At 47.3% G+C, this 12,109-nt stretch overlaps 1 protein-coding gene across 4 annotated transcripts in view; it reads left to right on the top strand.

Moving 5' to 3' along the window:
- Positions 1–12,109, top strand: part of SDSL (serine dehydratase like) — an 88,231-nt gene that overhangs the window by 50,275 nt on the left and 25,847 nt on the right. For 2 of the 4 annotated variants that reach the window (XM_075830198.1, XM_075830189.1), the window contains exons 2-3: positions 4,306–4,433; positions 6,424–6,600. In XM_075830198.1, the coding sequence (XP_075686313.1) occupies positions 6,442–6,600 (159 nt within the window). In that variant the 5' untranslated portion in view covers positions 4,306–4,433; positions 6,424–6,441. Of the gene's footprint in view, positions 1–843; positions 1,135–2,695; positions 2,760–4,305; positions 4,434–6,423; positions 6,601–12,109 lie in introns of all 4 variants that reach the window. The other 2 variants (XM_075830215.1, XM_075830205.1) reach the window with 2 other exon arrangements.

The following is a 12,109-nucleotide window of genomic DNA, read 5'->3' as shown; positions in this document are numbered from 1 at the left end:
GCCGTGCTCCCATACTTTGTATGGGAGGACGGGCTGAGAATGTGGGTTGCGGCCCGCGGCCGTCGGGGGCCGTGACTACAGGCACGGCCGTGTGCATCAGGCCTAAATTAGCAAGTAGATGTCCATCAGGACAGGGCACTCTATGCGTGAAGCCATTACTGCAATTTTTTAGGACCCCGGGATTGCTTGTTTCAAAATTTTTCATTAGGGTTCGTTCACATCTGCGTCGGGGTTCCGTTAGGCCTTTCCGTCAGGGGAACCTATGAACGGAAACCAAACGGAAACCATAGCTTTCCGATTAAGGTTTCAGCTTTTTCTGCGGAATCAATAGCGTAGTCGACTGTGCTATTGATTCTGCCAAAAAAACGGAAACCTTACGGAACGGAGACAAACTGAAACCATTAGCAACGGAAGCGTTACCATTGCAATCAATGGTAATGCAAACGGAAAGCTATGGTCTACGTTTGGTTTCCGTTCATGGGTTCCCGACAAAAAGGTCTAACGGAACCCCAACGCAGATGTGAACAAAAATACTAATGCAGAGTTGAAGGAAAGCTGTCAGCATCTTTGACCCCACCAAACCGCTATCCCCACTTTGTAGGGGCTAGAGCAGACATGGGCAAACTACGGCCCGCGGGCCACATACGGCCCGTTAGGCTTTTTAATCCGGCCCGCCGAACTTGTCCAAATTATAGTAAAAACCTCCTTTTTTTTCCCCTTTCCCTGCAATGCCCACGTTTTCCCAATAGATGGCGCACTCAAAACACATTGACCGTTGTTAATGTGGCGCGTATTTCTCTTTATCTCACTTTAATTTTCACTTCGTTTCACGTCACCATTAAGCCCTTCTGTGAAAATGAGCGGACCAAAGAGAAGGAAAGTGGACAGCTTCACTTAACGAGACCGCGTTTCCAAATCTCCGGAGGACGGCGCAAAAGATGGTGGTGTTGTTTGGCTCGACCTACGTGTGTGAGCAGACGTTTAGCGTCATGAAAATCAACAAAGCCCATCACAGATCCAAGTTAACTGACCAACACCTCAGATCTGTCCTGAGAATTGCCACAACAAAACTAACTCCAGACTTTGATGCACTGGCAAAAAAGGGAGACCAACAACACTGTTCCCACTGAAATGGTGAGTTTTTCTGCTGTGTTATGAAAAAATGCATATGGAAAGTTTGGAAGTGCGTCTTTTAATTAAGAGCAATGCGCATTTACGCACAGCAGCGGTACAGTAGCTTAATTAACACGCCGCACATCGCTCTTAATTTAAATTTTCAGCTGCAGGTAGGATATTTAATACAGCCTATGTCTGTGTGCTTGGCAACGATACACGTGTACTGTTTGCGCGTGAAGGCGAGGGTGTCCGTGGCGAGTTTGTAGAGCGCGCGGTCAGGACAATCCATCCATGATTTTGCGGAGTTTAACACAAGTAGATATTATTGAGCTTGAGTATTTCGTTGTGTAATAATATGTTTTGAATGTTGAAAGTGATTCCATTTTTCAATAAATGTTGATTTCTTTAACTTTGCACCTTCGATTGAAACTTATTAAAAACAGACGCAATCTTGATAAATCACAGTGCGTATGTTATTTTAATCTATTTACATTTCCTTCTCCCAGTATCTGCGAAATAGTATGTAAATGCCATATCTTGCATATTCCTTGAGACAAATTTATTAACTGATAAGGGCTATTTTTCACATTTGAAAGACAGTTAATAAATTGGGTTGTAGTGTTCTTACTGTGCTATGAGGTTTGCACACACTCCATTTAATGCTTTAGTATATCCGGCCCAAACACTCCCTCCAAATGCTCCTGGCCCGGCCCCTCTGTCAAATTTTAGAACCCATTGTGGCCCGCGAGTCAAAAAGTTTGCCCACCCCTGGGCTAGAGAGACATTTCTGAACATAACCATGTGTGCCAGCAATAACAAAACGTAAAATATGTTTTAATAACTCCTGCGCCATATGTAAATTACTTTAGAAGTGTCCTGTGAGCCCGGCAGCAACCCCGATTAATGTCTCTGACGTCTCCTGCGTCATCCATCGTCCCCTGCAAAGACATTAGTCAAGGTCGCAGGACACTTCCCTGCTGACGAAAGCCCAGCGGACACTTCTAAAGTAATTTGCATATGCCGTGGAAGTTATTTAAACTTCTTTTTCTAAGGTGCGATTTATTATTGCTGGCACACATGGCGCTGTGATCCATCTGCTTCAGATAATGCCCAGACAGTAAAATGGGTATAAGATGTCTGGATGTATTACTCGCTCATATTTGCATTATATTATAAGTGTTGTCCTTCAACATTGTACATGTTTTTATGCCAGACATAGCGCTAATAATGCAGCTAAGAGCTTGTAAGTGCATATCTTTTCCCCCTCATTTCCTTTTGGTTCAGTTCATAACAATTAGTTCATAGACCTATTGTTTGCCTTCTCTTTCCAGCGCTCAGATTATAGACTGGTTTTATGGTAAACTACATTGACATCAACACAATGGCTTAGAATTAACCCTTTATAAAACGTCATCATTCTGTTGTGCAGTTAACATATTTCCATGTATCTGCATTACTAAATAAATCTATGGCAATTGTAATTCTATAATAATGTCTATAATACATAGTAATTTGGGTGGATGGATCATACAAGTCATATCCTTTACAAATTGAATTCTATGACATGTATTTTGTATAGGAACGATATTCCAGTTATTCCATATTAGACTGTGTACATGCAGGAGGATTTCTGTTACTTTCAGGTCAGTATGTTACACAATCTTCTGTTAATCATAAGATCCTGACTCTGCAAAATAGAGATAAGTAGCTGAAAATGAGCCCAAAAGTCCACACAAGGACTGAATGACACAGCGGTAATGGCCCACTTGCTGCAACAATAGGATAAAATGCAAATGCAGCGGTTATAGAGAGATCATAGGACCCAACAATATTAAATCTCCTCCACTTGTGAAAACTAAAATATCCACAGGGATTGTTCAATGTGTTAGGGTATGTTCACACGGCCTATTTTCGGCTGTTTTTCGGGCCGTAAACTGCCGAAAAACGGCCGAAAAATCGGAAGCAGAACGCCTCCAAACATCTGCCCATTGATTTCAATGGGAAAACGGCGTTCTGTTCCGACGGAGCGTTTTTCGCTGCGTTATTTTACACGTAAAAAAACGGCCGCAAAAAAGAAGTGCAGGACACTTCTTGGGACGTTTTTGGAGCCGTTTTCCATGGACTCCAGTGAAAAAAGCTCCAAAAACAGCCGTAAAAAACGCAGCGAAAATCGCGAGTGGCTTAAAAAACGGCTGAAAATCAGAAGCTGTTTTCCCTTGAAAACAGCTCCGTATTTTGAGAAGTTTTTGACTCTGCGTGTGAACATACCCTTATATTGAAGCAGAACAATGTTCTATAATATAGCCGTCAAGTGTAACATTAGCGGTATGTTCACACGCAGTGACCAAAAATTGTCCTGCACTTCTTTTGATGAGCCGTCATTTTACGCGCCGTATTTTGACAACAACGTGTAAAATTAGGGCTCGTGGGAACAGAACATCGTAATTCCCATTGAAAGCAATGGGCAGATGTTTGTAGGCGTATTAGGGGCGTTTTTTCAAGCGTAATTTGAGGCGTAAATTGCCCGAATTACGTCTGAAATCAGTGCGTGTGAACATACCCTAAGGGTATGGGCACACGACCTCTTTTCAGACGTAATGGAGGCGTTTACGCCTGGAATTACGCCTGAAAAGACGGCTCCAATACGTCGGCAAACATCTTCCCATTGCTTGCAATGGGTCTTAGGGTATGTTCACATGCAAATGTAAAATACGTCTGAAATTATGGAGCTGTTTTCAGGCGAAAACAGCTCCTGAATTTCAGACGTTTTGACAAGTGCACGTGTTTTTTGCGGCGTCCATTACGGACATAATTGGAGCTGTTTTTCAATGGAGTCAATGAAAAACAGCTCCAATTACGTCCCAAGAAGTGACATGCACTTCTTTGAGGCGGCCGTCTTTTTACGCGCCGTCTTTTGACAGCGGCGCGTAAAAAAAAAAGCCCGTCTGCACAGAACATCGTAAGACCCATTGAATTCAATGGGCAGATGTTTGGAGAAGTTTTTTCAGGCGTAATTCCAGGCGTAAAACGCCTGAATTATGTCCGTAAATAGGGCGTGTGAACATACCCTAACTGTTTCATTCATTAAGTTATTAAATACCTGTTTTACGAGAACATATAAAATGTATATATTATTCATGAAATCTGTTCTCAAGTGCAGCAATCTGAAAAAAAAATCCTTTTTTATAGTGACAAGGACATTCGAGTAATCTACAACTGCGCCTTCTCTCTCCCTGCTCACGCTGGCACACCCTTCGGGACCTTGACCAGGGCAAGAAGCAAGAAGCTAGTCCTACAGATGGTGGTGAATAGTTAAGGTATGGTTAATGAGAACTGGGGTCTAGTAACTGTCTGGGTATATACTCTGTATACTTTCTTCATACTAATATAACTTACATACTTTACATTGTGGTGTGACATACAAAACAGACTTTACAACATAATAAGTCATTGATCTCCAGCTATTATGTAACTACTAAACAGCAGAGTGTTCTGCCTAGATTTTACATATATAATGTATGAAAAGTATTTTCATGTAACTCAAAGGTTTGGTTTTGTGAGAGAGGACTACTGACCAGTGAGTAAATGGTACAAAATGCAGTGCTTTACACAGATGTAGCAGAGCTGAGTTTGTCATTCGGAACAACTTCATAACAATGCATGTTAACATTCCATATCTCATACCGAACTGAATTGTGCACAAAATAAACTGGTGAATGACAACTTCACCTCTGCTACATCTGCAAGTTATTCTATTTGTGGGGCAGATTTGTAAAAAAAGAAATTAAAATATCAACTATGACGTGACACTTAGGCCCCATGCACACGACCGTAAAAACTCCCGTAATTACGGGCCATAATTACGGGCCCATAGACTTCTATTGGCCACGGGTACCTCCCCGTATACTTACGGGAAGGTGCCCGTGCCGTTGAAAAATATAGAACATGTCCTATTTCAGGCCGTAATTACGGCACGGGCAGCCCATAGAAGTCTATGGGGCTCCCGTAATTACGGGCGACTACATGTATGCACCCGTAATTACGGGAGCGTTGCTAGGCGACGTCAGTAAATAGTCACTGTCCAGGGTGCTGAAAGAGTTAAACGATCGCCAGTAAGGCTGGGTTCACACGACCATGTTACGTCCGTAATGTACGGAACGTATTTCGGCCGGAAGACCCGGACCGAACACAGTGCAGGGAGCCGGGCTCCTAGCATCATAGTGATGTACGATGCTAGGAGTCCCTGCCTCGCTGCAGGACAACTGTCCCGTACTGTAATCATGTTTTCAGTACGGGACAGTAGTTCCACGCAGAGGCAGGGACTCCTAGCATCGTACATCACTATGATGCTAGGAGCCCGGCTCCCTGCACTGTGTTCGGTCCCGGTCTTCCGGCCGAAATACGTTCCGTACATTACGGAGGTAACATGGTCGCGTGAACCCAGCCTGACTGTTTCAGTCAGCACCCTGGACAGTGACTACCGATCACAATATAGATAAAGCTGTAAAAAAAAAAAAAAAGACGTTCATACTTACCCAGAACTCCCTGCTTTTTCCTCCAGTCCGGCCTCCTGGGATGACGTTACAGCCCATGTGACCGCTGCAGCCAATCACAGGCCAATCACTGGCCGCAACGCTTGGCTTTCTGTTGCGGGTTTCGCATCCCCATTGAATTCAGTGATGAAAACCAGCAACAGAATATCAACAAAAACGCAGCATAAATTGACATGCTACGGAATTAAATTCCACGCCGCAAGTCAATTTATGCTGCGTTTATGCTACTTTGCTGCTACTGTAAATTTCCATTCCGGAAATTACGCAGCATTTACACAGGATAGGCCAGCAATAGCTGATGGGTGGGGATCCGACTCCTGGGACCCCCGCTGATCAGCTAATTTGAAGGGGGTGCAATGTTCGTACGAGCGCTGCTTCCCCTTCATTTTACTTGCTCACTGTGAATCTTCGACACGGATGTAGCGGCGATTCACAGGTATTGCAGCCTTCTCCCACTGAAGTGAATGGGAGATAAGGCTGCAATACCCGTGAATCACCGCTAAATGTGGGTCAAAGATTCACAGTGAGCAAGAAGAAATAAAGGGGCTGCAGCGCTCGTATGAACGCTGCAGCCCCTTCAAAACAGCTAATCGTCGAGGGTCCCGAAAGTTGGACCCCAACCCATCAGCTATTTATGGCCTATCCTGAGGATAAGCCATACATTTTTGGTAAGTATTTCATTTTTGTAACTTTATCATTTTAATATTAAGATTCCAGTAAATGTTACAGTGTTCTGTATCTCTTCTAATAATAGATATTACTCTCAGAAGTGATGGATCCCCAAATTGAAATCCCTTTTCACATTGTTAGTCCACTAAAGGAAAGTTTAGCTCTCTCCAAGGCGGCTGGTACCCAGGTCCTTATGAAACTGGAAAATATTCAGCCAGTGGGGTCTTTCAAGATACGTGGCATAGGACACTTTTGCCAGAAGGTAAGATGGCTGACAAATGCCACATGGTGATTCTTCCTTGCAGTTGTATTAAACCTCAGTTTAAGGCCGGGTTCCCACGGAGCATAAATGCTGTCGAATTTCCACAAGAGAATTCTGTGCGGAAATTCCGCAGCATTTACAGTAGCAGCAAAGTGGATGAAATTATAGAAAATCTCATGCCCACGCTGCAGAAAAAACCCTGCAGCATAAACCTTAATAAATTGACCTGCGGTGCAGAATTTAAATCCGTAGCACGTCCATTTATTCTGCGTTTTCGTTAATTTTCTGTTGCAGGTTTTTCCCATTGAATTCAAACCCACAACAGAAACATAAAAATCGCAACTATGGAAGAAAAAAAAATCATACTTACCCAGAACTCGCTCCTTCTTCCTGAAGTCCAGCCTCCTGAGATGACGTTTCATCCCATGTGACCGCTGCAGCCAGTGGCGTAACTACCGCCGTAGCAGCCGTAGCGGCTGCTACGGGGCCCGCGGCATGAGGGGGCCCGTGTCGCCCGCCGGCACAGGCCCCCACCATGGCCGGAGGCTCCGCTAGCAGCCGCTATGGCTGCTACAGCGCGACGCCACTGAACACGACTACAGCAGAGCAGGGAGTTATCTCCCCGCTCTGCCATTAAACAAAAGACATGTATCCCCTATCCACAGGATAGGGGATACATGTGTGATCGCTGGCAGCGATAAGGAGAACAGGGGACCGAAAGTCCCCTGAAGTTCTCCATCACAAACCTCGGACTTCCGGGGTCTGTGCCGGCAGCTCCGTAGAAATGAATGGAGCGCCGGTCGCGCTTGTGCGCATGCGTGACCAGTGCTCCTTTCATTTTTATTGAGCTGCGCAGACGCCGGAAGTCAGAGGTTAGTCATGGAGAACTTGGGGGACTTTCAGTCCCCCGTTCTCCTTATCGCTGCCAGCGATCACACATGTATCCCCTCTCCTGTGGAGAGGGGATACATGTCTTCGGTAGGACACACTGTAGGTCGCATTTTTTTGGGAGGGGGGATGCTGTAAGGCGTTCCCTACAGGGGGGACACTGTATGGCGTTCCCTACAGGGGGGGGCTGTATGGCGTTCCCTACAGGGGGGGGCTGTATGGCGTTCCCTACAGGGGGCTGTATGGCGTTCCCTACAGGGGGGGCTGTATGCCGTTCCCTACAGGGGGGGCTGTATGGCGTTCCCTACAGGGGGGGGGCTGTATGGCATTCCCTACAGGGGGAGGCCTTATGGCGTTCCCTACAGGGGGGGGGGCTGTATGGCGTTCTCTACAGGGGGGCTGTATGGCGTTCTCTACAGTGCGGGCTGTATGGCGTTCCCTAAAGGGGGGGGCTGTATGGCGTTCCCTACAGGGGGGGGCTGTATGGCGTTCCCTACAGGGGGGGGCTGTATGGCGTTCCCTACAGGGGGGCTGTATGGCGTTCCCTACAGGGGAGGGCTGTATTGCGTTCCCTACAGGGGGGGCTGTATGGCGTTCCCTACAGGGGGGGCTGTATGGCGTTCCCTACAGGGGGGGCTGTATGGCATTACCTACATGGGGGTCTGTATGGCGTTCCCTACAGGGGGGCTGTATGGCGTTCCCTACAGGGGGAGGCCTTATGGCGTTCCCTACAGGGGGGGGGGGGCTGTATGGCGTTCTCTACAGGGGGGCTGTGTGGCGTTCTCTACAGTGCGGGCTGTATGGCGTTATCTACAGAGGGGGCTGTATGGTGTTCTCTACAGTGGGGGCTGTATGGCGTTATCTACAGTGGGGGCTGTATGGCGTTCTCTACAGGGGGGGGGGGCTGTATGGCGTTCTCTACAGGGGGGGCTGTATGGCGTTATCTACAGGGGGACTCTGTATGGCGTTCTCTACAGGGGGGCTGTATGGCGTTCTCTACAGGGGGGGGCTGTATGGCGTTCTCTACAGGGAGGGCTGTATAGCCCCCTTTGTAGATAATGCCATACAGCCCCCTCTGTAGATAACTCCATAGAGCCCCCCTGTAGAGTACGCCATACAGAGTCCCCCCTGTAGGGAACGCCATACAGCCCCCTTTGTAGATAATGCCATACAGCCCCCTCTGTAGATAACTCCATACAGCCCCCTCTGTAGATAACGCCATATAGCCCCCCTGTAGAGAACGCCATACAGCCCCCCTGTAGATAATGCCATACAGCCCCCTCTGTAGATAACGCCATACAGCCCCCTCTGTAGATAACGCCATACAGCCCCCTCTGTAGATAACGCCATACAGCCCCCACTGTAGAGAACGCCATACAGCCCCCACTGTAGAGAACGCCATACAGAGTCCCCCCTGTAGATAACGCCATACAGCCCCCCTGTAGGGAACGCCATACAGCCCCCCCCTGTAGGGAACGCCATACAGCCCCCTTTGTAGATAACGCCATACAGCCCCCTCTGTAGATAACTCCATACAGCCCCCTCTGTAGATAACTCCATACAGCCCCCTCTGTAGAGAACGCCATGCAGCCCCCTTTGTAGATAACGCCATACAGCCCCCTCTGTAGATATAGGGGGGCTGTATGGCGTTATCTACAGGGGGATGTATGGCGCTATCTACAGAGGCGGCTGTATGGCGTTATCTACAGGAGGGGGGCTGTAAAAAAGGCACTATCTACAAGGGGGGGTTGTGTGACACCCTGGGGAGGGGGCCCCAGTCAAAAGTTTGCTACGGGGCCCAGTCTTTCCTAGTTACGCCCCTGGCTGCAGCGTCACATGGCCTGCATTGTCATCGTAGGAGGCCGGACTACGCGCAGAGAAGAGGGACGGGGTAAGTATGGACATTTGTTTATTTTCTCCCAGTGCTGCATTTCGCAGCGGAAATTCCATTTAAAAAACTGCACCACAATGTGGTGCGGCTTTTTGGACGGAATGTACTGCGGCTTCCAGGTCGGATACGCTGCGCAGTTCTTACGCAGCATATCTGACCCGTAGGAACCCAGCCTTAAGGGGTTGTCTAAAAAGAGAGAAAAAGGTCTGATTTTTTTTCCCCAGAAACAGCGCCGCTCTTGTTTATAAATTGGGTCCGGTTTTTCTGGCTCGGCCTCATCCAAATAAATGGGGCTGAGCTGCAAAAACATTTATTTGGATGATGCCGAGCTGCAATACCAGAATGGTAAAGTTTCTGTAAAAAAAAAAAAGAGTTAATTTACATTTAAAGGCTTAAACCTTAAAATTGGTCATATACTAGTAAATCAGAAGTTACAGCAATTTCCAAAGCTTGGTCATTATTTTTTGACAGAGATAAAGGCATTTTTCGTTTTTGTAGTGCAGCTATATTGGTTGTTTCTTATGAATTAGTTACTCTGAAAGTGATGATAGACTGTCACTTTACCGAATCTTCTATCAACAACAAAGTGACAACTTGTCTCCAGTTTCTGAGATGCTTCATGCTGTTGTGTCTGTGATTATAATAAGCACAATTACCAAATGGCTACAGCTCTAACTTCTGATTTACTAATATATAATAATTTGTAAGTTTTTGGTGGAAATCCTCATTCAGAAGCAGTGAACTTGTAATGGTACGGGGTGGGGAGACCGGTGAGCCCTAATCTACCCGCATCTCAGTCCCTGCCTACTTGCACGGCCCGTCCTAAATGACGGCGTACAACTGGGCGACGGTCCCTACGCTCAGTAAGTGCAAAGACAGACAACACAAGACAAGGGCACACAGAAGCAAAGGGGAGTAAGGGCAGTTGCCCATGGAAAACCGTAAGCAACAGGCAGTGGTGAACGAGCCAAATCAATCCAGGAGAGTATGTAGTAGCAAAACAGAGCAGGAGAATAGTCAGGCAAGCCAGGGTCAAAAGGTACAGCGGTCAATCAGGTAAATAGCAGGAATAGCAGAGCCAGCAAACCAGACACTCACAGGCAAGGAACAAGCTGAAAGTGAGGGTATAAATAGACCAAGGGCGGGAGCTAGAAAAGTCAGGCCAGGCTGTGATAGGTTCTCCCTCTCCTCAGCCTGCAAGCCTGAGTGGTAACAGATCGCGTCACTCTAGCAAACCTTGGAGCTGATGAGGGCTGATTAACCCCGGGCGTCGACACAGAACCTGTGTCAGGCAAACCCTTTACAGTACCCCCCCTTTTATGAGGGGCCACTGGACCCTTCCTAGGTGGGCCTGGCTTGTTGGGGAACCGAAGATGGAACTTCCTGAGCAATATACCGGCGTGAACATCCCGGGCGGGTACCCAAGTCCTCTCCTCAGGCCTGTATCCTCTCCAATGGACCAGGTACTGGAGGGAGCCTTGGACCCTCCTGCTGTCCACAATCTTGGCTACCTCGAATTTTACCCCATCAGGAATGAGAACAGGGACCGGAGGTTTCCTCAATGTAGCCAAGGACGGGGAGCAGCCTTTCAAGAGGGAGGCATAGAACACGTTGTGTATCTGAAAAGACGGGAGTAACTCCAGCCGGAAGGAGACAGGGTTGAGGACCTCAATGATCTTGTACGGGCCCTATATACCATGGAGCAAATTTCTTGGACGGAACTTTAAGGCGCAAATTTTTAGAAAACAGCCACACCAGATCCCCGACCACAAATACGGGGTTAGTTGAACGTCTTTTATCTGCCTGAGTCTTTTGGATGCTCTGGGACGCCTCAAGGTTCTTCTGAACCTGGGCCCAGACTGTTCACAGTTCCCGATGAACGACATCTACCTCGGGTTTGTTGGAACCACAAGGTGTAACGGAGGAGAACCGTGCATTAAACACAAAATTGCAGAAGAAGGGGGAGACCCCCGACGAGCTACTGACCCGGTTATTAAGGGAAAATTCGGCGAGGGGAATGAAGAGACCCAATCATTTTGACAGTCTGAGATAAAACACCTTAAGTATTGTTTCTAGAGACTGATTAGTCCTCTCCGTTTGGCCATTAGTTTCAGGATGGAAGGCCGAGGAAAAGGACAGATCAATCTCCAGCATCTTACAGAAAGCTCTCCAAAACAATGAAACAAATTGTACCCCTCTGTCAGAAACAATATTGACCAGAACCCCATGGAGACGCAGGATGTGTTTGACGAACAAGGTAGCTAACATCTTGGCATTGGGTAGTTTCTTTAGGAGTACAAAGTGGCACATCTTACTGAAGCGGTCTACTACAACCCACACCACCGACTTGCCTTGGGATGGAGGCAGATCGGTGATAAAATCCATGGAGATATGGGTCCAGGGTCTCTGGGGAATGGGCAAAGAACATAGTAAGCCCGCTGGTCGGGACCTGGGAGTCTTGGACCTAGCACAAATTTCACAAGCGGCGACGTAGGCCTTAACGTCTTTAAGCAACCCAGGCCACCAATAGGTTCTGGAAATTAGGTGCTTGGTACCCAGGATGCCTGGATGGCCAGATAGTGCGGAGTCATGATTCTCCCTGAGCAACTTTAGCCGGAATTGCAGGGGAACAAACAGCTTGTTCTCAGGAAGGCTCTCGGGAGCAGAACCTTGATCAGCCGCAATTTAGGAGGCTAAGTCTGAATCCACAGAGGATATGATTATACCTGG

Source organism: Rhinoderma darwinii, chromosome 1 (assembly GCF_050947455.1).
Source record: "Rhinoderma darwinii isolate aRhiDar2 chromosome 1, aRhiDar2.hap1, whole genome shotgun sequence".
NCBI classification, from domain to species: Eukaryota; Metazoa; Chordata; class Amphibia; order Anura; family Rhinodermatidae; genus Rhinoderma; species Rhinoderma darwinii.
This window is presented reverse-complemented; position numbering and strand designations above follow the sequence as displayed.